Source organism: Cherax quadricarinatus, chromosome 18 (assembly GCF_038502225.1).
Source record: "Cherax quadricarinatus isolate ZL_2023a chromosome 18, ASM3850222v1, whole genome shotgun sequence".
Lineage (NCBI taxonomy): Eukaryota > Metazoa > Arthropoda > Malacostraca > Decapoda > Parastacidae > Cherax > Cherax quadricarinatus.
The window spans coordinates 13,441,274-13,466,273 of NC_091309.1; the positions used below are offsets into that span (position 1 = coordinate 13,441,274).

Genomic DNA, 25,000 nt, shown 5'->3' on the forward strand with positions numbered 1-25,000 from the left:
GATTTACGTATTAATTGTTGCTGGTTATTATCATTTTCCTTGTTCACATTGAGAGAGGACTTCCTAGCTTCCTAAGTATTCTTACTGCTAATAACTACCGGTAGTAAGTGTGTGTGTGTGTGTGTGTGTGTGTGTGTGTGTGTGTGTGTGTGTGTGTGTGTGTGTGTGCGGGCAGGCAGGCGTGTGTGTATGGGCGTGTGTGTGTGTGCGGGCATGCGTGTGCACACGCATTCATGTGTGTGACCTGTACTTAGCTCGGTGGTGACCTGTACTTAGCTCGGTGGTGACCTGTACTTAGCTTGGTGGTGACCTGTACTTAGCTCAGTGGTTACCTGTACTTAGCTCAGTGGTTACCTGTACTTAGCTCGGTTGTGACCTGTACTTAGCTCGGTGGTGACCTGTACTTAGCTCGGTGGTGACCTGTACTTAGCTCGGTGGTGGCCTGTACCTACCTCGGTGGTGACCTGTGCTTAGCTCAGTGGTGACCTGTACTTAGCTCAGTGGTGACCTGTACTTAGCTCGGTGGTGACCTGTACTTAGCTCGGTGGTGACCTGTACTTAGCTCGGTGGTGGCCTGTACCTACCTCGGTGGTGACCTGTGCTTAGCTCAGTGGTGACCTGTACTTAGCTCAGTGGTGACCTGTACTTAGCTCAGTGGTGACCTGTACTTAGCTCAGTGGTGACCTGTACTTAGCTCAGTGAAGACATGTCTAGTGTACTCTGTGGACTGAACCAAGAAGTCCTCCACTGAGCAACTTTACCAGCAGCTTAAGGAGGAATTGAGGGTAGCGAAGCTCGAAATAAGGCGACTGATGGAGGAAAACAAGAGGATTCGTAGTAGTCCTCAGGTCAAGAAGGGAACCTGGGCAGTGGCCGGACAGCATGGAACGAAGCTGAAGATCAAGAAGACAAATGGAGAGGAAGAAACGATGAAGAAGAAAAAGACTGTTGTGGAAACTTCGAACTCCTTTTCTGTGCTACCAGATGAATGTGAGTCAACTACTGGGAAAGTCACGACGAACGACTCCAGGGAAGGTAAAAACATTGTTGCTGTTGGGGATAGCCAAGGTAGGTATATGGGTAGGGCCTTCTGCTTGAAGGATATGAGTAGGAGACAGAGGGTTTGCTTTCCTGTGGCTGGGCTGGAGGATATTGTTCACTGGCTTGACATCATGAATGGAAATGGGACCAATCCTGCTATCTGCCTCAGTGCTGGAGGCAATGATGTAGGGAAGTATAGAAGTGAGGATTTAGTTAGAACATATAAGGCAGCAATAGACATTATTAGGAAGAAGGATGGGAACCCTGTGATATGTGGCATTTTGACCAAGAAAGGAGTTGGAAATGAATGGTTGTCCAGGGCAATTGGCATCAATTGCTGGCTGGACAAACACTGCAAGGAAAATTCAGTAACATTCATAGACAACTGGGACCTCTTCTATGGCAGACATGACATGTATGCCAGGGATGGGGTTCACTTATCTAGGGTCGGGGTGGGAGCACTGGCCAATGCAGTGGAGGGAGCTGTTAGGTCTTTAAACTAGAAATAGATAGTGGTATAGGTTTTTGTGGAAAATTAATGAATTCTCAGTGTAGCAAAAGTGAGAGCGACACACTGTGTTGCTCAAACTCCTCAAAAAACATAAAAAATTTGACAGGCAGTATTATGTAATAAAAGTATTTGTCATATGGTTAAAAAACAAAATCTGGTGTTTTATGACTATCCTACAAAAACTGCATCCATGAGGATGTCAAGATGTGACATCCACATCCGCATTTTCCTGTAAGCAGATATCCGCATGTGCATCCACAAAATAAGATATCCTCATACACATCTGCATCTGCAGATATCGAAATTTTCACATCTGATACATCGCTAAAATATACAGTACAGGTCAGCCATCACTAATCCGGCATCACTGGAACCTGTAGTGTGCTGGATTAGTGAGTTTGCCGGATTACAGTGGTTAGGTTAGAATACTTAAGTAACCTTTAGAATACTTAAGTAACCTATCAACAGAGACTTTCTGCTACATCTTCCTCATTTTCATCACTGCTTTCTCCGCCACTGGCTTGCTGCTGTGGATTTACAACCATCTGCACAATTTCTAAGTCAGTATAATGATGAAATTTTAGACAGTATAATGATTTCAGTCAGCATAATGATGAAATTTGAAATTATGCTAGCTGAAATTAGTGTCAGATTACTGATGGAACCAGATAATTGATTGCTGGATTAGTGATGGCAGACCTGTAGTGTAATAATTAGGGTTCTACATAACTGCTATATTTCTAAATAATTACCATTGCTATAATCCTCTGTAAACTCACCTTTTCTTTCACTTGTAAATCCACTGCTGAACTTGGTATATCTTCTTCATTACCTTCACCTTTTTTGCCTGTAAGTAAAATACTGAATCAATAATTAAATTAGATTTTAATATCATTCATCTTAAGTAGAACAATACAAAACTAACTACTTTGTTACATATTGGAAGGTATTAATTCACTTATCTCTTATTTTAACTTCAATATATCTTTTAATTATCAAAGGAAAATTTAAGTGTTAAGCTTCATCAAGTGCTACTTCATCTTGAGAAGAAAAAAGGTCACATTCTGTCAATGTCACTTGAATTAGCTGCTATGTTCAGACCATACCATGATGCTTTCACAGATCTATGTAAGCTGGTGTGCATCAGTGTGATTTTTGCCAGTAAATTCTTCAGCTTGTAAACAGTTTTTCCTGCCTGAGACTTACAAAAACTTGCTTGAGGAACAGCTGTAGTGATAGCAGAATAAGCAATACACAAGTTGCATTTATAAATTTGAAATGAGCCAAGAGTTTGAACATTGAAGGCATCATTGATACTTTTGTTTTCAAACGTAACAAAAGAATCTGCTATAACCTTTCGGTTACCCTGAGTATTTCATCAAAGTAACTTCCTGCATAACACACCTTTCAGTTTAGTGCTTGATTGGATATTACAATATCATCATCTTCCTGTACATCATTACATTAATATGTTCATTTTTTTAATGGCAAGTTATACATTGATGTAATTTAGTTTAATTATTGTTCTTGTTCTTTGATATGGACATTTATTTTCTCACTCTTATAAATTGTGAATAAAAGGATCTTTAGAAAACGTTGTTATTATAATTGATCTGATATATATTATTTTCATATAGTCGGACTTGAGTCCTGGAAATGGGAAGTACAATGCCTGCACTTTAAAGGAGGGGTTTGGGATATTGGCAGTTTGGAGGGATATGTTGTGTATCTTTATACGTGTATGCTTCTAGACTGTTGTAATCTGAGCACCTCTGCAAAAACAGTGATAATGTGCGAGTGTGGTGAAAGTGTTGAATGATGATGAAAGTATTTTCTTTTTGGGGATTTTCTTTCTTTTTTGGGTCACCCTGCCTCGGTGGGAGACGGCCGACTTGTTGAAAAAAAAAAAAAAAAAAAAAAAATATATATATATATTATTTAATCTAGGTAGTAGGTTGGTAGACAGCAACCGCCCAGGGAGGTACTACCGTCCTGCCAAGTGAGTGTAAAACGAAAGCTTGTAATTGTTTTACATGAGGATAGGATTACTGGTGTCATTTTTTGTCTCATAAACATGCAAGATTTCAGGTACGTCTTGCTACTTCTACTTACACTTAGGTCACACTACACATACATGTACAGGCATATATATATACACACACCCCTCTGGGTTTTCTGCTATTTTCTTTCTAGTTCTTGTTTACTTCCTCTTATCTCCATGAGGAAGTGGAACAGAATTCTTCCTCTGTAAGCCATGCGTGTCGTAAGAGGCAGCTAAAATGACTGGAGCAAGGGGCTAGTAACCCCTATTCCTGTATATATTACTAAATTTGAAGGGAGAAACTTTCGTTTTTCCTTTTGGGCCACCCCACCTTGGTGGGATACGGCTGGTACGTTGAAAGAAGAAGAATGTATAATTTAAGTAAAAAGTGTGCTTGGTCTGCAAATGCAAGTGCCCTTAGCCCCCAAATTAAAAAAACAGGCACCACCCATGGCGACAGGGATGTTGTAAAGTATTCCTTCAGTTTCCGAGTGGTTGGGAAATAGAATGATCTTGGTGAGGAAAAGTACAACAGAGCCCTCAAAGTTAAAAGGGAGTAAATCTGGAGAGTGGTAAGTTATGAAGCAGGGCCAGTTTCTGAGAATCAACCCCAGCAACCAAAAATAGGAGAGTACACAAAAGCAGCAAGCTGAGGTGGAGCCAGAAGCTAAGACTTTACCCCTGCACCACATACAGGCACAGATGCAGTTACGTGCATGTGCACACACACACACACACACAAAAAAAAAAAGTCAAGCAATCATCTCAGTGCAAAGTATTTCTATGACTTCCATTGCAGTCACAATGAAGGAGAGTTGTGGGCTACCAACCTAAGTGTGCCTATATTTAGGGAAAATTCTATGAGAATCTTGTTAAAATGGGCGAGTTTTCCAAGGAAACAAAGTATTAGAGGTAATGTATATAGTATGAAAAAATGCACCCTTAAGTTTATCTTACCTCCAGGTTTTACTTTTCTACCAAACTTGTGTTTGTGAGGTGTGCCAAACTTGCGTCCACCTCGACCTCCAAAAAGGTTATCAAATTTATCTCCACCTCCTTTACCAGCCTTTATGGTTGCTGTTCTTGCTTGGCTCCTTGTTTTTCTAGGAGAAGGTTTCTCGGATTGGTGTGTTGAATGGGGTGAAGGTGGCTCGAACATGTCACTAACGTCAGAACTATCTGGAGAATTTGGCGAATCCAGATCCATGTCGATTACATCTGTATGTGTAACATCTCTTCCATTCTGTGTTGCTCTGCCTTTTTCTCCAAGTCGTGTGGGAGCTATTATAGTCATTGGAAGAGGGCGGTTTAAGAGGTTGCCTGGAGGAGGTCGTGAAAAGTCTGGAGCTGCTACAGTTTGTACAACTTGTGGACGTATGATACCACCGCTAGCACTGCGTACTGCAGCTGCTATGGCTGCTGGATATAGAATATTAGCAACATTGGCAGGGAGACCAGGAAATATTTGATTAATGGGATTTGTTGGAACTGTAGCAGGAGCAGGTGCTGCAGTCTTTGGAGCAGCTGCTTTAGCAGGTACAGCAGTTGTTTTTGGAGCTTTGGCAACTTTAGGCGTTTTAAGGGCAGCATTTGTTGTCACAGCCACAGGAGCAGCAGGTGCTGCAGTAGGGGGTACAGTACTTGTGGCTTCTTCTTCAGGTGGTTTCTGAGGTTCAGGTGGTCTCTCCTCAGGTTCTGGTGGTTCTGTTGGTAAAGGTGGAGGAGAAGCAGCTTTTGGTGCAACTACAACTTCAGGAGAGGCTTTTTCTACAGTTTCAGTCTGATCGCTGCTGCTAACCCGGGCCTCCTGCTGAGGGGAACCTGGAGGAGATGGAGACTTTGTTGGTTCAAAGGGATCATAAACATCTGGCTCAGGGGAGGAACCTGGGGGAGAACCAGCAGGAGAGTGTGGTACTCCAACTGCTGGAGACTTTGCCCTTCCAACAGATTCATCTGATTCTGGAGGAGGACCTGGTGGAGTATTGGGTCCTCTAGCAGGAGCTGGGGGTTCTTCCTCCTCCTCCTCATCACGTAATGGATTATTAATAGGTTTGAGCACCTGCTTGCTTGAAAGAGTAAACTTGACCGCAGGCTCTGGAGGAGTTTTAGGTCCCTGAGGTCTAACAGGAGGCACAGGTGTGGTGCCTAAATCTGGAGGCAACCGAGTAATACCCTCATCTTCTGAGTCAGAGATGAGGATGGGTTCCTGAGGTGGTGGTGTGACCATAATCACATCTAAATCTATAATTTCTGGACTTTTAGGTGGCTTTTCTTTATTGCGAGTCTCAGCCAATCGATCTGGTGACCACATTGGTTCATCTTGAAGAGGCGTTCGTTTACCACTTGGAGATGGCGTTCGACTTCTTGACCAATTTCTAAAAGGACTCCTATGAACTTTTGTGTTTTCTCTTCTTGCTCGCCTTCTCGCCTCTCCTTCTAATTTAACATTTCTCTCTTTCTTCTTTTTACCATCTTTATTTTCCTTTCCTGGTGCTCTATTAAAACTAACACTCACCATAATACTTCCACCAGCCTGATACACTTCTTTACTCTGCAAAGGAGACTTTCTTTTTTTTTTCCTCTTATCTCTTTCAAGTCTCGTTTCTTCTCTCTTCTCCACCAATCGATCTTTCTTTTTATCATCTTTTTTTCTTTCCTTTTTCTTTTCCACAACTGGATTAATTTTCTTAGGTTTTTGTTTTACCTTCTCTTTTGGCTTGGCAGGAATGACAACTTTCTTCTTCTCTGGTTTCTTTTTAACCGGTGTTCTTGTTCTACTTCGTGTTCTTCTTCTTCTTTTATCTCTGCTTCGTCCACGAGATCTAGACCTTGAAGATGAACTGGAACTTGAGCTAGAACTTGAAGACGTGTATGAGGAAGAGGAAGACGAGGAATAGCTCCTCCTCCTTGCCCGTTTTTTATTATGAGAACGTGAAGGCGAACGCGAATAACTTCTTCTGCCCTTTCGTGATCTAGAGCCATGACGTGACCGTGATCTGGAACGTTTTCTTGACCGTGATCTAGATTTTCGTCTAGATCTGGATCTAGATCGTGACCTTAGTGCTACATCACGTCCAAATTCATCTTTTTTTTTCCTTTCTTCCTCTTTCTGAGTAATCATTTTCCTGACATTATACCTCTCCATTTCTTTTCTTTTGGGTTCTTTTTTTCTTTCTCTATCTCTTAGTCTTCTTCGGTTTGAGTCTCTATTTCTCTCAATATTTCTGTCTCTATCCCCTCTCTCCCTATCTCTATTTCTATCTCGCCCTACGTCTTGAACATCTCGGTTTCTGCTATTTTTTGTCCCTCTTCTTTCTCTGTCCTCCTTTTCATTATCTCTATAGTTTCTTTCCTTCGTATTTTTTGAAACCTTTTTAAAAGAAACATCTTTTTCTTTATCTTTTTGTTTAGCTTTCGTTTTTAACTTTAAAGGAGGAGTCTTTGGTCTCTCAGGGACTGCAGCCACTGGCTCTTTAGGTGATACTGACTCAATTTCAGGAACTGTATTTTCTTTGTCCTTTTCTGTATCACCTTGTTCTTTATCACCATCCTTTGGTTCTTTATCTTTATCTTTCTTATTTTTCTCTTTTTTATCTTTCTTTTTTTCTCTACGCTTGGCATTCTCGTCAATTATTTCACCTTCTTCATACTCTCCTTCCTGGTCTCTAGGGGACGGAGAAACTTCTATCACTCGCCGGATCTGTAAATTAACACGAGGACGATGGAAAGGAGGAGTAACATGCCTAGGAGTTTCACTGGGAATTTCACCTTCCTCAATATTATCATCATTATCATCAAAGCTAATCTCTTCATTGTCAGATATAGTTTCAGTTTCAAGCCCTTCTAACCCAATAATGGGTTGGTTATTTCTGTCTCTACTTTTTTCTTCATCACTTTCACCAAATATTTCTTTAACCAAACATTCAGATTTATTAGGATTTGGATTTTCATTTGTGCTACTAGTCACTTCATGATCTCCCATATTGCTATCAGATAAGGAAATTGAACTATTAGCAGATTTCTCTAACTCAGGGGTATCTGTATCTGACACAGCTTCCAGTTCAAAGTCATTCAAACCAGGCAAGTTACTACTGCCTACAACATTGTTTTCCTCAGCTTCCTCAACAACTATTCTCCTGGGCATAGCGTCCACATTTCCTCTACACTCTGGTTTATCACTATCATCAATCACAAGTTCATCATCACTTGACTCAGGATCAATTTTATTATTAATTTCTTTTTTATCAGCCTCTGATGTTGCAACAATAGATATGCTACTCTTAAAGTTTTCAACATCGCCTTCCTCATCATCATCCTCCTCCTCCTCTTCCTCTTCTACTTCAGGTACTTCGGGTTCTATATCACTATAAATATCAATCTCATCATCATCATCATTTTTCTTTTTATCCTCTTGTTTCTTTTCCTTCTTTTCACTACCATTACAGCTGCCACTAGGTACTTCACAATAAGATCCTCCTCCTCTACCATCATCCCCACTTCCTTTCAGAAATGAAGAATAAGACCTTGATCCTGCTGGGTCATCTCCCTGAGTTCTACTGTTACCACCTCGTGGAGAACTTCCACTACCACCACTTGCTGATTGACCAAGCTGTTGTGGCTGTCTTGAGGGAGAGGATGACTGGCCATCTCCACCAGACTGCTGTCTGCCTGGTGACTCTGGCCCAGCTGCTCGTGCAACTGCTCCTATCCTTCCATTTAACTGAAGGCGTTCATGTGTAGGACTACCTGGATTAATGGGAACCTTAAGAAGATTGTTGTATTTGCTTGGTTTTAAAATGAAGGACTGGGTCTCCATTATTGAGCCCAAAAGATCACTGGTAATGTTTGTGCTATTTTCTATTTTTCTATATTTTGCCACTGCAGTACGAATAGAGGTATGAGACATAAGAGCTCTAACTGAGAGTGCCTTTCGACGTGCAAGAGCTTGGCTTGTGTCCATTACTCTCCCTCTTCTTATTCCTGAAGCTAGAATGGCATCTCCATATTCATCAGGCCTTCAGAAAAGAAAAAGGAAAAATTAATGAATTTATGAAGAATAAATAAACCATGTCATTTAAGTTATTTTAGTATGGTAAGGAGAATGAAAAATAAAGAAATTTCAAATTAAGGCAACAAGTTTAAAAAAAAATAATTAAGCGAAGACAAAGGAAGTAAACTTATACTACAGCTTTCAGACATGATGCTTTCAATTGAGAAACAAGACTAAAATGATAGTAATAGATACACAGTATAATAAAAATATGAAAACATAAGAATCTCAGATCTAGCATTTGTTACAGATACTTTGGTTTATCTCCTAATGATAAGTACAAACATAACAAATTACACATGTACATTCTGTAAATTCTGATGCAAATAAATATTATACAGGTTGAGTATCCCTTATCCAAAATGCTTGGAGCCAGAAGTGTCTTGAATTTGAGAATTTTATTCCAGATTTTGGAATATAATGAGATAGCTTGGGGATAGGACCCCAAGTTTAAACATGCAATCTATTTACATTTCACATACGACTTATAAACACAGCCTGAAGATAGTCTTATACAACATTTTTAAAAAAAGCAGCAGAGCAGCATTGGCAGAATACGGGCATCAGCTGCTGAACAAACAATGGCAGGCTTTCAGACTCCACCAACGAAGCCATGTTTTGATTAAAAGGCTAGAGTACACTTTACCCATAGGGGGTATCTACAGGCCTTTTTAACATTTTCAACAATATATCTGCAACACAGAGCAGAGAATAAGCACAAAACACACGGTAATCACAGTAATGCACGTAGGTCTGCTGGTGGTGACGACTGTTGATAACAAAGTGGCACCACCAGAGTTAGAGCCCCATCCAGGAAATGAAAGATCACATGTAGCAACTATCTGGGTATGCAGAAACCCCGCACAATACCCAAGAACTTCACCAGAGCCGACCGAAATTTTCCATTTGTGGCATCAAGTTGGAGCTTGAAAAATGTTTTTGATTTTGGAGCTTTTTGAATTTCAAAATTTCGGATGAGGGATACCTAACCTAACATTTTTTTTTCAACACGTTGGCCGTCTCCCACTGAGGTAGGGTGACCCAAAAAAGAAACACTTTCATTATCATTCAACACTTTTACCATCATTCACACATAATCATAGAAGTGCCCAGATATCACCAGATGTCACTCCAAACAGCCTTTAAGGTGTACTTCTCACTTCCATGACTCAAGTCTGGCTATCCAGTTTCCCTGAATCCCTTCAAAAAATATTACCCTGCTTACACTCCAACAGCTTGTCAAGTCCCAAAAACCATTTGTTTCCATTCACTATCTAAAATGCTCACACATGGCTGCTACATGTCAAGGCCCCTTGCACACAAATCCTCTTTTACCCCCTCCCTCCATCCTTTCCTAGGACAATCCCTACCCGTCCTTCCGTCTACTACAGATATATACAGCCTCTCTGTTCCTAAGACCACATCAGTAAATGAATTCATCACTAAGTGAGGAGCATACTATAATGGTAGTGGGTTTGTGTCAACCATCTCTGATATTGTTTTAATGTCACCTTTACACCATTTATAACATTTCTGGTATATTTTTAAATGTTTATACAGTAGTACAGAGGAACCTAAAATTTCGAATGGATCGCTTATCGAACTCTTTGAAAATTGACTGCTTTTTTCGAACCAACTTTGTCCCTATTATCGAACTCGCCCCTTCTTTTGAACCGCCGGGTACCGGACCTGTCCACCAGCCTGCTCTGTCCGCGTCCCTGCACAGGCGCCGTGAGAGAGTCTGGTTTTGTTGATGCTTGAGTGAACACTAACCTGTGGTCTCATTCAAACATTTTACGATTAATTCATTGTGTTTAGTGCTTGTGGGACTGTGACATAAAATACCATGGGCCCAAAGAAACTTGCTAGTGGTACCCCTGTGGTAAAGAAAGTGAGAAACACCACAGATGTGAAGAAGGAAATCATACAGAAGTATGAGAGTGGTGTGCGACTTGTTGAGCTTGCCAGGATGTATGGGAAAAACAAGTTGACCATCGCTTCTATCCTGGCAAAGAAAGACCAAATCAAGGAAGCTGATGTTGCAAAAGGTGTTGATATGCTAACCAAAAAAAGACCACAGACAATCGATCAGGTTGAGAAGTTGTTGCTGGTATGGATCAAGGATAAAGAGAAGGCAGGTGATAATGTTTCAGAGATGATTATTTGTGAAAAGGCAAGGAAGTGGCATGCCGATTCAAAGATTAAGGAAATTTGCGTCAAGTGGAATGATGTCCAAATGTTTGTGGAGAAGTACCACCCTGAGCAAGCTGAAACAAGCCATCTTTGCAACAAGTTCAGTGACAGAACCATGTCCCATTTTAGGGAAATCTTGAAGAGGCACCAGAAACAGAGGACTGTTGACAGTTATTTTGTGAGACAGGGGTCCAGTGACTCTCAAGCTGGTCCTAGTGGCATTAAAAGACAGAGAAGGGAAGTAACCCCAGAGAGGGCTTTGATACCTAAAGTCCTTATGAGGGGTGATTCCCTTTCCAAACACTAATCCCAACTCCCTCTCTCCTCCTCCCTATCTTCCAGATGCCATCACCAATCTTCAATAAAGGTAAGTAAAAATGTTATTTTATATGTTTATTTAAATTTATTAATAATTGTATACTATATTTGTTGTGTGTATGTAAAACTATAATGTAATACTATCTATAAAATGTATTTTTTTTGTGAATATTTTTTGGTTTCTGGAACGGATTAATTGTATTTCCAGTATTTCTTATGGGACATATTGCTTCACCTTTCAAACTTTTCGACTTTAGAACTAGTTCTGGAACGGATTAAGTTCAAAATTTGAGGTTCCACTGTATACTCTAATAAACATAAAAGAGGAAATCAGCTCTAATATACATTATTTAGGTATGCATACTGGTCAGAGCCCATTGTAAGTCTAAGTCGTTGGTAAACGAATACGTCGCTAAGTGAGGAGAGGCTGTACACCCTTCAAGCCATCTTATTTATAAGTTCAAATTACTCCCCATAAACTCATACTTGTGCAGACACAATGAGCTGTTATTGTTACTCCTCCACTCATTAATTTACTGTTTCTACCAGGCAAATAATTATTAAACAATTAAAAATGGGCAACTTACTCAGAATTTACATCTACATCGGCATTCACCCCTAAAAGAGAAAGATGAGGTAGTGCTGCATTAGCTCTCAAGGCTCCAAGACCTGGATCTTTGCTGAAAGGCTGCATTGTTGGTACACGTTCCCATGGTTTAGATGGTTTTATACCAAGAGCCTCTGCTATTCTTCCTTTTGGAGTCATGGCAGGGACAGGTAGTTTTACTTTCTTGGTAATCTGTGATGAAAAATAACATTAGGGTCAGATCTAAATCTTAAGACAAATTCATAATGAATTATGAGAAGTTAAATGTGAGAAATTATGAAAGGAGGGAAAAGTCACAGGAAAATATATTAACTGAAGCATCATAATATTACAGAGAAGTCACACAAGAGAAAGAAGAATTACAGTGCTAAAAAAAAAAACTGTATTAAGTTTTACTCAAGTGGAATGCAGCATACTCCAACATATACAGGAGGGCCCCATTTTTTTGACAGGCTCTCAACCCCCACTGCTAAGCGAAAATTGCCAGCGAGAGGAAAATAACAATTTTTTTCACTATCGAATGCATATACAACACCTGATAACATGTTTACACTGCTCAATACAACTAAGCCTAAAACAAACAATACGAAAGTAGAATGACTACAGTAGGACCCTCATATCTGCGGGTTTGATTTCCATGGTTTATTGTGGCTTGAAAATAACCCTTAATTTTGCTTATTGGCACCAAAACACAAAAGCAGTGGTGGTGGTGGTTCTTCAAAGGCTAAGAAAAGGTATGAAGTGCTTCCCATCAGTGAAAAAGTGCCAATTCTTAACTTACTGTGCATAATTTACCAACTTATCATAGGCATGTATGTAAACAAAAAACTGCTTATACAGTAGGGCCCCACTTACATGGCAGGTTAGGTTCGAGGCTACTGCCGTAAAGCGGAAATCGCCGTAAAGTGGAACACCCTTGTTTCCACTTATAAATGCATATAATACTAGATAACAAGTGTACACTAACATATATTAAGTTAGCAACAGAACTAGGCAGCATTAAAAAAACAATAAAAAAGTAAAATACACATATAGTATACTCATTACTTTTTTTTTTTTTTTTTTTTTTTTTTCAACAAGTCGGCCGTCTCCCACCGAGGCAGGGTGACCCAAAAAAGAAAGAAAATCCCCAAAAAGAAAATACTTTCATCATCATTCAACACTTTCACCACACTCGCACATTATCACTGTTTTTGCAGAGGTGCTCAGAATACAACAGTCTAGAAGCATAAACATATAAAGATACACAACATATCCCTCCAAACTGCCAATATCCCAAACCCCTCCTTTAAAGTGCAGGCATTGTACTTCCCATTTCCAGGACTCAAGTCCGACTATATGAAAATAACCGGTTTCCCTGAATCCCTTCACTAAATATTACCCTGCTCACACTCCAACAGATCGTCAGGTCCCAAGTACCATTCGTCTCCATTCACTCCTATCTAACACGCTCACGCACGCTTGCTGGAAGTCCAAGCCCCTTACCCACAAAACCTCCTTTACCCCCTCTCTCCAACCCTTTCGAGGACGACCCCTACCCCGCCTTCCTTCCCCTATAGATTTATATGCTTTCCATGTCATTCTACTGTGATCCATTCTCTCTAAATGACCAAACCACCTCAACAACCCCTCTTCTGCCCTCTGACTAATACTTTTATTAACTCCACACCTTCTCCTAATTTCCACACTCCGAATTTTCTGCATAATATTTACACCACACATTGCCCTTAAACAGGACATCTCCGCTGCCTCCAACCGTCTCCTCGCTGCTGCATTTACCACCCAAGCTTCACACCCATATAAGAGTGTTGGTACTACTATACTTTCATACATTCCCTTCTTTGCCTCCATAGATAACGTTTTTTGACTCCACATATACCTCAACGCACCACTCACCTTTTTTCCCTCATCAATTCTATGATTAACCTCATCCTTCATAAATCCATCCGCCGACACGTCAACTCCCAAGTATCTGAAAACATTCACTTCTTCCATACTCCTCCTCCCCAATTTGATATCCAATTTTTCTTTATCTAAATCATTTGACACCCTCATCACCTTACTCTTTTCTATGTTCACTTTCAACTTTCTACCTTTACACACATTCCCAAACTCATCCACTAACCTTTGCAATTTTTCTTTAGAATCTCCCATAAGCACAGTATCATCAGCAAAAAGTAACTGTGTCAATTCCCATTTTGAATTTGATTCCCCATAATTTAATCCCACCCCTCTCCCAAACACCCTAGCATTTACTTCCTTTACAACCCCATCTATAAATATATTAAACAACCATGGTGACATTACACATCCCTGTCTAAGACCTACTTTTACCGGGAAGTAGTCTCCCTCTCTTCTACACACCCTAACCTGAGCCTCACTATCCTCATAAAAACTCTTTACAGCATTTAATAACTTACCACCTATTCCATATACTTGCAACATCTGCCACATTGCTCCTCTATCCACTCTATCATATGCCTTTTCTAAATCCATAAATGCAATAAAAACTTCCCTATCTTTATCTAAATACTGTTCACATATATGCTTCAATGTAAACACCTGATCTACACATCCCCTACCCACTCTAAAACCTCCTTGCTCATCCGCAATCCTACATTCTGTCTTACCTCTAATTCTTTCAATTATAACCCTACCGTACACTTTTCCTGGTATACTCAGTAAGCTTATTCCTCTATAATTTTTACAGTCTCTTTTGTCCCCTTTCCCTTTATATAAAGGGACTATACATGCTCTCTGCCAATCCCTAGGTACCTTCCCCTCTTTCATACATTTATTAAACAAAAGTACCAACCACTCCAACACTATATCCCCCCCTGCTTTTAACATTTCTGTCATGATCCCATCAGTTCCAGCTGCTTTACCCCCTTTCATTTTACGTAATGCCTCACGTACCTCCCCCACACTTACATTCTGCTCTTCTTCACTCCTAAAAGATGGTATACCTCCCTGACCAGTGCATGAAATTACTGCCTCTGTTTCTTCCTTAACATTTAAAAGTTCCTCAAAATATTCTCGCCATCTACCCAATACCTCCATCTCCCCATCTACTAACTCCCCTACTCTGTTTTTAACTGACAAATCCATATTTTCCCTAGGCTTTCTTAACTTGTTTAACTCACTCCAAAATTTTTTCTTATTTTCATTAAAATTTCTTGACAGTGCCTCTCCCACTCTATCATCTGCTCTCCTTTTGCACTCTCTCACCACTCTCTTTACCTTTCTTTTACTCTCCATATACTCTGCTCTTCTTATAACACTTCTGCTTTGTAAAAACCTCTCATAAGCTACCTTTTTCTCTTTTATCACACCCTTTACTTCATCATTCCACCAATCACTCCTCTTTCCTCCTGCCCCCACCCTCCTATAACCACAAACTTCTGCCCCACATTCTAATACTGCATTTTTAAAACTATTCCAACCCTCTTCAACCCCCCCACTACTCATCTTTGCACTAGCCCACCTTTCTGCCAATAGTCGCTTATATCTCACCCGAACTTCCTCCTCCCTTAGTTTATACACTTTCACTTCCCTCTTACTTGTTGTTGCCACCTTCCTCTTTTCCCATCTACCTCTTACTCTAACTGTAGCTACAACTAAATAATGATCCGATATATCAGTTGCCCCTCTATAAACATGTACATCCTGGAGCCTACCCATCAACCTTTTATCCACCAATACATAATCTAATAAACTACTTTCATTACGTGCTACATCATACCTTGTATATTTATTTATCCTCTTTTTCATAAAATATGTATTACTTATTACCAAATTTCTTTCTACACATAGCTCAATTAAAGGCTCCCCATTTACATTTACCCCTGGCACCCCAAATTTACCTACTACTCCCTCCATAACATTTTTACCCACTTTAGCATTAAAATCCCCAACCACCATTACTCTCACACTTGATTCAAAACTCCCCACGCATTCACTCAACATTTCCCAAAATCTCTCTCTCTCCTCTACACTTCTCTCTTCTCCAGGTGCATACACGCTTATTATAACCCACTTTTCACATCCAATCTTTATTTTACTCCACATAATCCTTGAATTAATACATTTATAGTCCCTCTTTTCCTGCCATAGCTTATCCTTCAACATTATTGCTACTCCTTCTTTAGCTCTAACTCTATTTGAAACCCCTGACCTAATCCCATTTATTCCTCTCCACTGAAACTCTCCCACCCCCTTCAGCTTTGTTTCACTTAAAGCCAGGACATCCAGCTTCTTCTCATTCATAACATCCACAATCATCTCTTTCTTATCATCTGCACAACATCCACGCACATTCAGACTTCCCACTTTGACAATTTTCTTCTTCTTATTCTTTTTAGTAATCTTTACAGGAAAAGGGGTTACTAGCCCATTGTTCCCGGCATTTTAGTTGACTTTTACAACACGCATGGCTTACGGAGGAAAGATTCTTATTCCACTTCCCCATGGATATAAAAGGAAAATTAATAAGACCAAGAACTATTAAGATAAAATCAAAGAAAACTCAGATGAGTGTGTATAAATAAATGTGTACATGTATGTGTAGTGTGACCTAAGTGTAAGTAGAAGTAGCAAGACATGCCTGTAATCTTGCATATTTATGAGACAGACAAAAGACATCAGCAATCCTACCATCATGTAAAACAATCACAGGCTTCGTTTTACACTCACTTGGCAGGACGGTAGTACCTCCCTGGGTGGTTGCTGTCTACCAACCTACTACCTATACTTACCTTAAAATATTTGTAGTCTTAATCTAGGGTGAGATGAATAATATGTATGGTAGTCAGCCAGACTACCATACCAGACCACCCCACCCATACATAATATTCAATGACATTTAAGCATCCCAGAGCGATAAAATGCATATACAGTTCACTCATTACTTACCTTAAAATATTTGTAGTCTTAATGTAGGGTCAGAGGTGAGTAACATTTATTGTAAGAAATCAAGTGTGGTGTGTATGGTAGCCAGCCAGGCCAACCCACCCACACATAATATTCTATGACATTTAAGCATCCCAGAGCGATAAAATGTATATGCAGTTCACTCATTACTTACCTTAAAATATTTGTAGTCTTAATGTAGGGTAAGAGGTTAGTAAACAAGATAAAAAAAATAAATGAGAGAGAGAGATAATGAGTACATGAAGGAGGGCAGGTGCAGAGTTATGTAAACAAACCAGGCAAATGCAAGTTTTGTGAATAAACAAAGTGTACACGTCTGGTTTGTGTACAAGTTACATTGTGTACAAGCTGTCTCTACATTGATATGAAGGAATAAATAAAGAGGAACACTCCCATTTTCATGTAACACCATTTTTAGAAGAAATGAAGCTCTGAGTGAAGGCAATGGAAATAAGCCACACGGACTTTTTTCTTGGGTTATCCTAGGTACTTTACACATATGCTGCTATGTATGATAATCTATGTAACTGTATTTGTGTACACCTGAATAAACTTACTTACATATGAAAGGAATAATTTTCTACAGTTACCCATCATAAATGGATTAATGAAAATATGTATATTAACGTAATATATGACATTTAATGAGACTCAGTGATTATCATCATCATCATCATCATTACTAATATGGTATCTCGAGACATAAGACACTCTTACTGATTTTAACCCTTTCAGGGTTTCAGCCGTACTAGTACGACTTAAGTACCAGGATTTTTGACGTACTAGTATGCCTAAATTCTACTGCCCTCAAATCTAGTGAGAGAAAGTTGGTAGGCCTACATATGAAAGAATGGGTCTATGTGGTCAGTGTGCACGGTATAAAAAAAAATCCTGCAGCACACAGAGCGTAATGAGAGAAAAAAACTTTGACCGTGTTTTTGGATTAAAACAGCGACTTTGCACTGTATTTTCGTATGGTATTTATTGTTGTATTCTAGTTTTCCTGGTCTCATTTTATAGAATGGAAGACATATTACAGAAAGTGTGATGATTTTGACTGGTTTTACAAAGAAAACTACCTTGAAATTGCGCTCAAATTAGCAGAAATGTTTGATTTTTACCAAAGCTCAAAAGTAAACAAATCATGCTATGCGTCCAATACACGTCAACTGGTGAGTCTAATATTCTTTCACAAGTGTGCTGATAATATTTATACCATTTCTACACCAATGCAGTAGTCTGCATAACAGTAAATCTTCTGTTTTTTTGAGAATAGAAATTCAAAGTGGAAAGCAAAAGAATGTAAGAGGGGCATGGGGACGTGACTAATGAACAGAGGAAATGTTATTTTAGTGCCAGGAATGTCTTTCTTGTTTATTCTGGACCCTGTTCGGAAATTGGCATCTTTTGAAATTTGTGTGAAATTGGCAAAATTGCTAAATTTTGACCACTGTATTGGATAGTTGAAATCAGTAAATGGGTTGTTTCTTGCACTCATTCGATAGAAATAATGGAGTTCTAGTGAAATAGTTATGATTTTTGTCAACAAGTACACTGGAATTGGCCGAAAATAGGGCTCAAAGTGGGCAAAATCGCCAATGCATAAACATCGTCGAGACCGCTAACTTCACGAGAGCATAATTCCGTAAGTTTTCCATAAAATTTCACACTTTTGGTGTCATTATGATCGGGAAAAGATTCCCCATTTTTTCATAAGAAAAAAAAAATTTTTTTTTTTTTAGATTTGGCCGACCCTGAGAACAAGTCTCTGAGAGGGCCTGTCGACCCTGAAAGGGTTAATGTGTACCTGCACGCCAGCACAGTGTGTAAGTTTATTTAGGTACAGGTATACATAAGTATAATTATCAGAGTATATATAAAATATGAAATAACTTTTAAAAACACTTGAAATTTTGGAGTTTCCAGACATAATGGAGAGACTTAGTGCTTACCGATCTCACATAGAATGTAAACAAACCGGGTGGGGCACGGTGACCGTATTATAAAGTCAGGTGGGGGGAGCAGTATAGAGAGTTTTGGTCATAATTTGAAATGACCGTATTAGCGGAACACCGTAAAGCGAAACGCTGTAAAGCGGGACCCTACTGTATATAGTAGGACCCCCGTATTCGGAGGTCTGAAATCTGCAGTTTGTTATCCACTGTTTACGGTAGGGGTTGCAAGATTCTGTACGAGGCACAAGTACGCTCACACCTTTTATGCCACAAGACGGGCAGAAAGCAGCAATTTCACTCTGGCTGTACCCTTCTCCAGAACATCACTACATCTGAGATCATACATACCCAGGATGACTCGAGTATGGAACACATTCGTACAGCATAATGATGTCAACGAGATAAAGTCAGTTGATCAAATGAAAATGCTTGCCCACAGATGGCTCCAACTTCATCCTGTTCCCTACTTGTATGTCTCATAATAAAAATGCTTTCAAATGAGCTGATGTAGGTAACAGCTCTTAGCTTGCCAATAAAGTTAGGAATCCTTAACCTGTAAATAGCTGTCAATAAAGCTAGGGATCCTTAACCTTGTCAAACCCTGTGTAAAAAAAAGAGAGAAAGAAAGAGAAAAGAAAGAGAGAGAAAAAGAGAGAGAAAGAGAAAAAGAGAGAGAGAGAAAGAGAGAGAAAGAGAAAGAGAGAGAAAGAAAGAGAGAGAGAGAGAGAGAGAGAGAGAGAGAGAGAGAGAGAGAGAGAGAGAGAGAGAGAGAGAGAGAGAGAGAGAGAGAGAGAGAGAGAGAGAGAGAGAGAGAGAGAAAGAGAGAAAGAGAGAGAGAGAGAGAGAGAAAGAGAGAGAAAGAGAGAGAGAAAGAGAGAAAGAGAGAGAGAGAGAGAGAGAGAGAAAGAGAGAGAGAAAGAGAGAGAGAAAGAAAGAGAGAGAGGAGGAAGAAAAAGGAACTTGACAGACAGGACCACCTGTTTAGAGACCTGTTCTCGGAACAAACCAGCAGGATCTTTGAATTGGTGAACACTCTCACACGTCACCCACTCAGCTACTCCTATCCCAGCCCAGCAGGTAGTATTGTGCCTTATACAAGACCACAGACCTACATCCCTGCAGCTGCCTCAGTACCCTACCTCTCTCAAGGGCAGGCACCTTACATGCCCTACACACCCACCACCTCAAGCTGACCACATCATCATGAGGAGCCAGTCTATCAGCATCCTGTCGGCCAACATTAGAGGTTTCATTACTAATGTTGGAGAGCTCACACACAGTTTTGTGAACACTCGACGTCCCGACATGATAGCTGTTGTTGAAACATTTTTGGATGACAGGACTCCAGAAAATTTTGCAAGAATTGCTGGCTACACCTCATGGATGAGAAGAGACAGGCAAGGGCAAGGAGGAGGTGTTGCTGTGTGCTTCTCTAAAAGTGTTCATGCCCAGCACATTGATGTTGCCACCCCTACACATCTTGAAATGTTCTTCAAGCTCTGCATAAACACTAGTACCTCTGTACTAGCATGTGCAATGTACAGACCTCAGTGGCAACATGCAGATCCCATCAACTTCCTAATGGAAAATATTGACTCCCTTCTGCTACAACACAACTGTCAACATATCATAATTGTTGGTGACCTCAACCAGCACCTTATACAAAGGGACTTTGATGACCTTCTTGCAGTGTTTGACATGAGAAACTCACATCTCTGGCTCCTCCCTTGACCCAGTAGTGAGTGATCTGGCAGAAGGCATAGTCACTTGTCAACCCCTCGGCTATGTTGGATCGTCTGACCACAAGGCTGTTTTTACGACACTTAAGATCCCAACAGAATGAGGTGAGGAGTCCACACGCACAACCTGGCTATGGGAAAAAGGTAATTGGCCAGCCCTTCGCTCTGAGCTTGTCACCACTAATTGGAATGCTCTTCTCCAAGGGGATGTTGACAACCAAGTGAAAGCCTTCACTGGACACATCCTTAATCTACAACAAAAACACATTCCTCACCGGCAATATGTGACGAAGCCTACGGATCTGCCTTGGTTTGGCTTTTGTTGTAGAGAGGCTGCTACTGCTAAGTACAAAGCATGGCGAAGGTATAAGAGACATCCTACCACCTATAACAGGAACTTGCACAGGCAAGCCTGTAGACATATGGGTGACGTTCAAAAGTGGGCCATTGCTAAATGGGAGGTGGACACTGAAAGAAAGCTAGCATCAGGTAGGGTAGGCTCCAAAGCCTGGTGGTCCCTGGTCAAGGACAGACAAGGTTATCTGCCTGATGAATTCCACCTCTAAATCGACAGGATGGGACCACCTCTACTAGTAGTCAAGAGAAGGCGGACCTCTTTGCTGAACACTTTGCTACCAAAATGCAAGTTCCTGATCCAGCAAGGGTCCCTCCTTGGCTAGCTGCAAAAACTGTGTCAAAACTGTCGGTGGTGACAATAAGGCAGGAGGAGGTGCATTTCCTTCTTAAATTGCTTGACCAAGAAAAGGCTGTGGGCCCAGACAAGTTGAGCCCAAGATTGCTGAGAAGATGTGCAGATCAGCTAGCAGCACCTCTAACTCGCATCTTTCAGCACTGCCTAGTACAGTGTAAATGGCCCTCTCTATGGAAAGAGGCAAATGTAGTCCCTGTTCACAAAAAGAAGAGCAGAGCAGAAATCAGCAACTACAGACCAGTGTCACTCCTGTCAATCACTGGTAAGATCCTTGAGACAATAATCTCAAGATAAATGACAGTTTTTTTTGACTATCACTCACTACTTTGTGATCGTCAATATGGCTTCAGGAAAGGTTACTCTGCTGCTGATCTGTTGTTAAACCTCTCCACTAAGTGGCACCAGTCACTGAATGAATCCAAAGTCAGCTGTGTGGTAGCACTGGACATTGCTGGTGCTTTCGACCGGGTGTGGCACCAGGGCCTCTTAGCAAAACTTCAAGCACTGGGAATTGCAGGCTCTATGCTATGTCTCCTCAGTGACTGCCTTCATGGTAGATCTCTAAGGGCAGTTCTCAATGGAACGGAATCAGCAAGACATCCTATTGGGGCAAGTGTTCCACAAGGAAGCATGCTGGGACCATTGTTATGGAATGTCTACTTCAACGGCCTTCTTCATCTCATCCCAGAATCACATGCATATGCAGATGACTGCACACTGACATTCACTTATCCAAGAGAAGAAATGCCAGCTGCTCTAAGCTACATCAATCACCAGCTAAGAGCTATATCAGCTTGGGGAAATAGATGGCAAGTAACATTTGCACCTGAGAAAACGCAAATGATGATCGTCTCTAAGCACCACGATGGTAATGCTGGTGCAGTAGTAAGGATGAATGGGAGGGTGTTGGCACCTGGAGAAGTTGATATCCTTGGGGTGAAATTTGACTCCAAACTAACAATGAAGAAACATGTTGTAAATCTTGCAAACAAGGCAGCCAGGATGCTTACAGCACTTCGCCATATCTCGCATCTGCTTGACAGAAGGGGTTGCAAGATTCTGTATGAGGCACAAGTACGCTCACACCTTGAGTATGCTCCGCTTTCTTGGTTTGCCTGTCCCCCCTCTCATCTGCGACTGCTTGACAGAGTAGAGAACAGAGCAAGACGTCTCATCTCTCACCTGGACCCATCATGGATAAATCTGTCATTTCAGCAGAGCTTTCAACAAAGGAGGGATGTGGGTGGCCTTACTGTTATGTACAAGGCCAATATTGTCAAAGTACCACACTTGGATCCACTTCGAGGACAGCGTGAAACAAGCTTTTATGCCACAAGACGGGCAGAAAGCAGCAACTTCACTCTGGCTGTACCCTTCTCCAGAACATCACTCCATCTGAGATCCTATATACCCAGGATGACTCGAGTATGGAACACATTCGTACAGCAAAATGATGTCAACGAGATAAAGTCAGTTGATCAAATGAAAAGGCTGGCCCACAGATGGCTCCAACTTCATCCTGTTCCCTACTTGTATGTCTCAACAATAAAAATGCTTTCAAATGAGCTGATGTAGGTAACAGCTCTTAGCTTGCCAATAAAGTTAGGAATCCTTAACCTGTAAATAGCTTGTCAATAAAGCTAGGGATCTTTAACCTTGTCAAACCCTGTGTAAAAAAAAAAAAAAAAAAGAGATAGAGAAAGAGAGAGAGAAAGGAGGAGAGAAAGAAAGAGCACCTTATACAGGGACAATAAAGCTAGGGACCCTTAACCTTGCCAAACCCTGTGTATAAAAAAAAAAAAAAAAAAAAAAAATAGAGAAAGAAAGAGAGAGAAAGAGAGAAAGAAAGAAAGAGAGAAAGAAAGAGCACCTTATACAGAGACAATAAAGCTAGGGATCCTTAACCTTGCCAAACCCTGTGTGAGAGAGAGAGAGAGTGTGTGTGTGTGTGTGTGTGTGTGTACTCACCTAATTGTACTCACCTAATTGTGGTTGCAGGGGTCGAGACTCAGCTCCTGGCCCCGCCTCTTCACTGATCGCTACTGGATCCTCTCTCTCTCTGCTTCCTGAGCTTTGTCATACCTCTTCTTAAAACTATGTATGGTTCCTGCCTCCACTACTTCACTTGCTAGGCTATTCCACTTGCTGACAACTCTATGACTGAAGAAATACTTCCTAACGTCCCTGTGACTCGTCTGAGTCTTCAGCTTCCAGTTGTGACCCCTTGTCCCTGTGTCCCCTCTCTGGAACATCCTATCTCTGTCCACCTTGTCTATTCCCCGCAGTATCTTGTATGTCGTTATCATGTCTCCCCTGACCCTTCTGTCCTCCAGTGTCGTCAGTCCGATTTCCCTTAACCTTTCCTCGTACGACATTCCCTTGAGCTCTGGGACTAGCCTTGTTGCAAACCTTTGTACTTTCTCTAACTTCTTGACGTGCTTGACCAGGTGTGGGTTCCAGACTGGTGCTGCATACTCCAGTATGGGCCTAACATACACAGTGTACAGTGTCTTGAACGATTCCTTATTAAGGTATCGGAACGCTATTCTCAGGTTTGCCAGGCGCCCGTATGCTGCAGCGGTTATTTGGTTGATGTGTGCCTCCGGTGATGTGCTCGGTGTTATGGTCACCCCAAGGTCTTTCTCCCTGAGTGAGGTCTGTAGTCTTTGTCCACCTAGCCTATACTCTGTCTGCGGTCTTCTTTGCCCCTCCCCAATCTTCATGACTTTGCATTTGGCTGGATTGAATTCGAGAAGCCAGTTACTGGACCACATGTCCAGCCTGTCCAGGTCTCTTTGCAGTCCTGCCTCATCCTCGTCCGATTTAATTCTTCTCATCAACTTCACATCATCTGCGAACAGGGACACTTCAGAGTCTATTCCTTCCATCATGTTGTTCACATATATCAAAAATAGCACTGGTCCTAGAACTGACCCCTGTGGGACCCCGCTCGTAACAGGCGCCCACTGTGATACCTCTTCACGTACCATGACTCGTTGCTGCCTCCCTGTCAGGTATTCCCTTATCCATTGCAGTGCCCTCCCTTTTATATGTGCCTGATCCTACAGCTTCTGCACTAATCTCTTGTGGGGAACTGTGTCAAAGGCCTTCCTGCAGTCTAGGAAAACGCAATCTACCCACCCCTCTCTCTCGTGTATTACTTCTGTTACCTTGTCATAAAACTCCAGGAGGTTTGTGATACAGGATTTGCCTTCCATGAACCCATGCTGGTTTTCATTTATAATCTTGTTCCTTTCCAGGTGTTCGACCACTCTCCTCCTGATAATCTTCTCCATGACTTTGCACACAATACATGTCAGAGACACAGGTCTGTAGTTTAGTGCCTCGTTTCTGTTTCCTTTCTTAAATATGGGGACTACATTAGCTGTCTTCCATTTCTCAGGTAGTTGCCCAGTTTCAAGGGATGTGTTGAAGATTGTGGTTAGAGGCACACACAGCATCTCTGCTCCTTCTCTAAGGACCCATGGGGAGATGTTGTCCGGTCCCATCGCCTTTGTGTGTGTGTGTGTGTGTGTGTGTGTGTGTGTGTGTGTGTGTGTGTGTGTGTGTGTGTGTGTGTGTGTGTGTGTGGGTGTGTGCGTGTGTGTGTACTCGCCTATTTGTGGTTGCAGGGGTCGATTCATAGGTTCTGGCCCCACCTCTTCACTGATTGCTACTAGGTCCTCTCTCTCCCTGCTCCATGAGCTTTATCATACCTCGCCTTAAAACTATGAATGGTTCCCACCTCCACTACTTCACTTTCTAGGCTATTCCACGGCCTGACTACTCTATGACTGAAGAAATACTTCCTAACATCCCTTTGATTCATCCGAGTCTTCAACTTCCAATTGTGACCTCTTGTTTCTGTGTCCCATCTCTGGAACATCCTGTCTTTGTCCACCTT

General features: G+C 41.2%; 1 protein-coding gene across 4 annotated transcripts in view; it reads right to left on the reverse strand.

The window, feature by feature from the left end:
- The window catches only part of LOC128689397 (PHD and RING finger domain-containing protein 1), an 82,323-nt gene that overhangs the window by 14,036 nt on the left and 43,287 nt on the right, over positions 1-25,000 (reverse strand). For all 4 annotated transcript variants that reach the window (XM_070086208.1, XM_070086209.1, XM_070086210.1 and 1 more), the window contains 3 exons: positions 11,742-11,953; positions 4,551-8,608; positions 2,332-2,399 (listed from right to left, as the gene is read on the reverse strand). In XM_070086208.1, the coding sequence (XP_069942309.1) occupies positions 2,332-2,399; positions 4,551-8,608; positions 11,742-11,953 (4,338 nt within the window). The remainder of the gene's footprint in view (positions 1-2,331; positions 2,400-4,550; positions 8,609-11,741; positions 11,954-25,000) is intronic.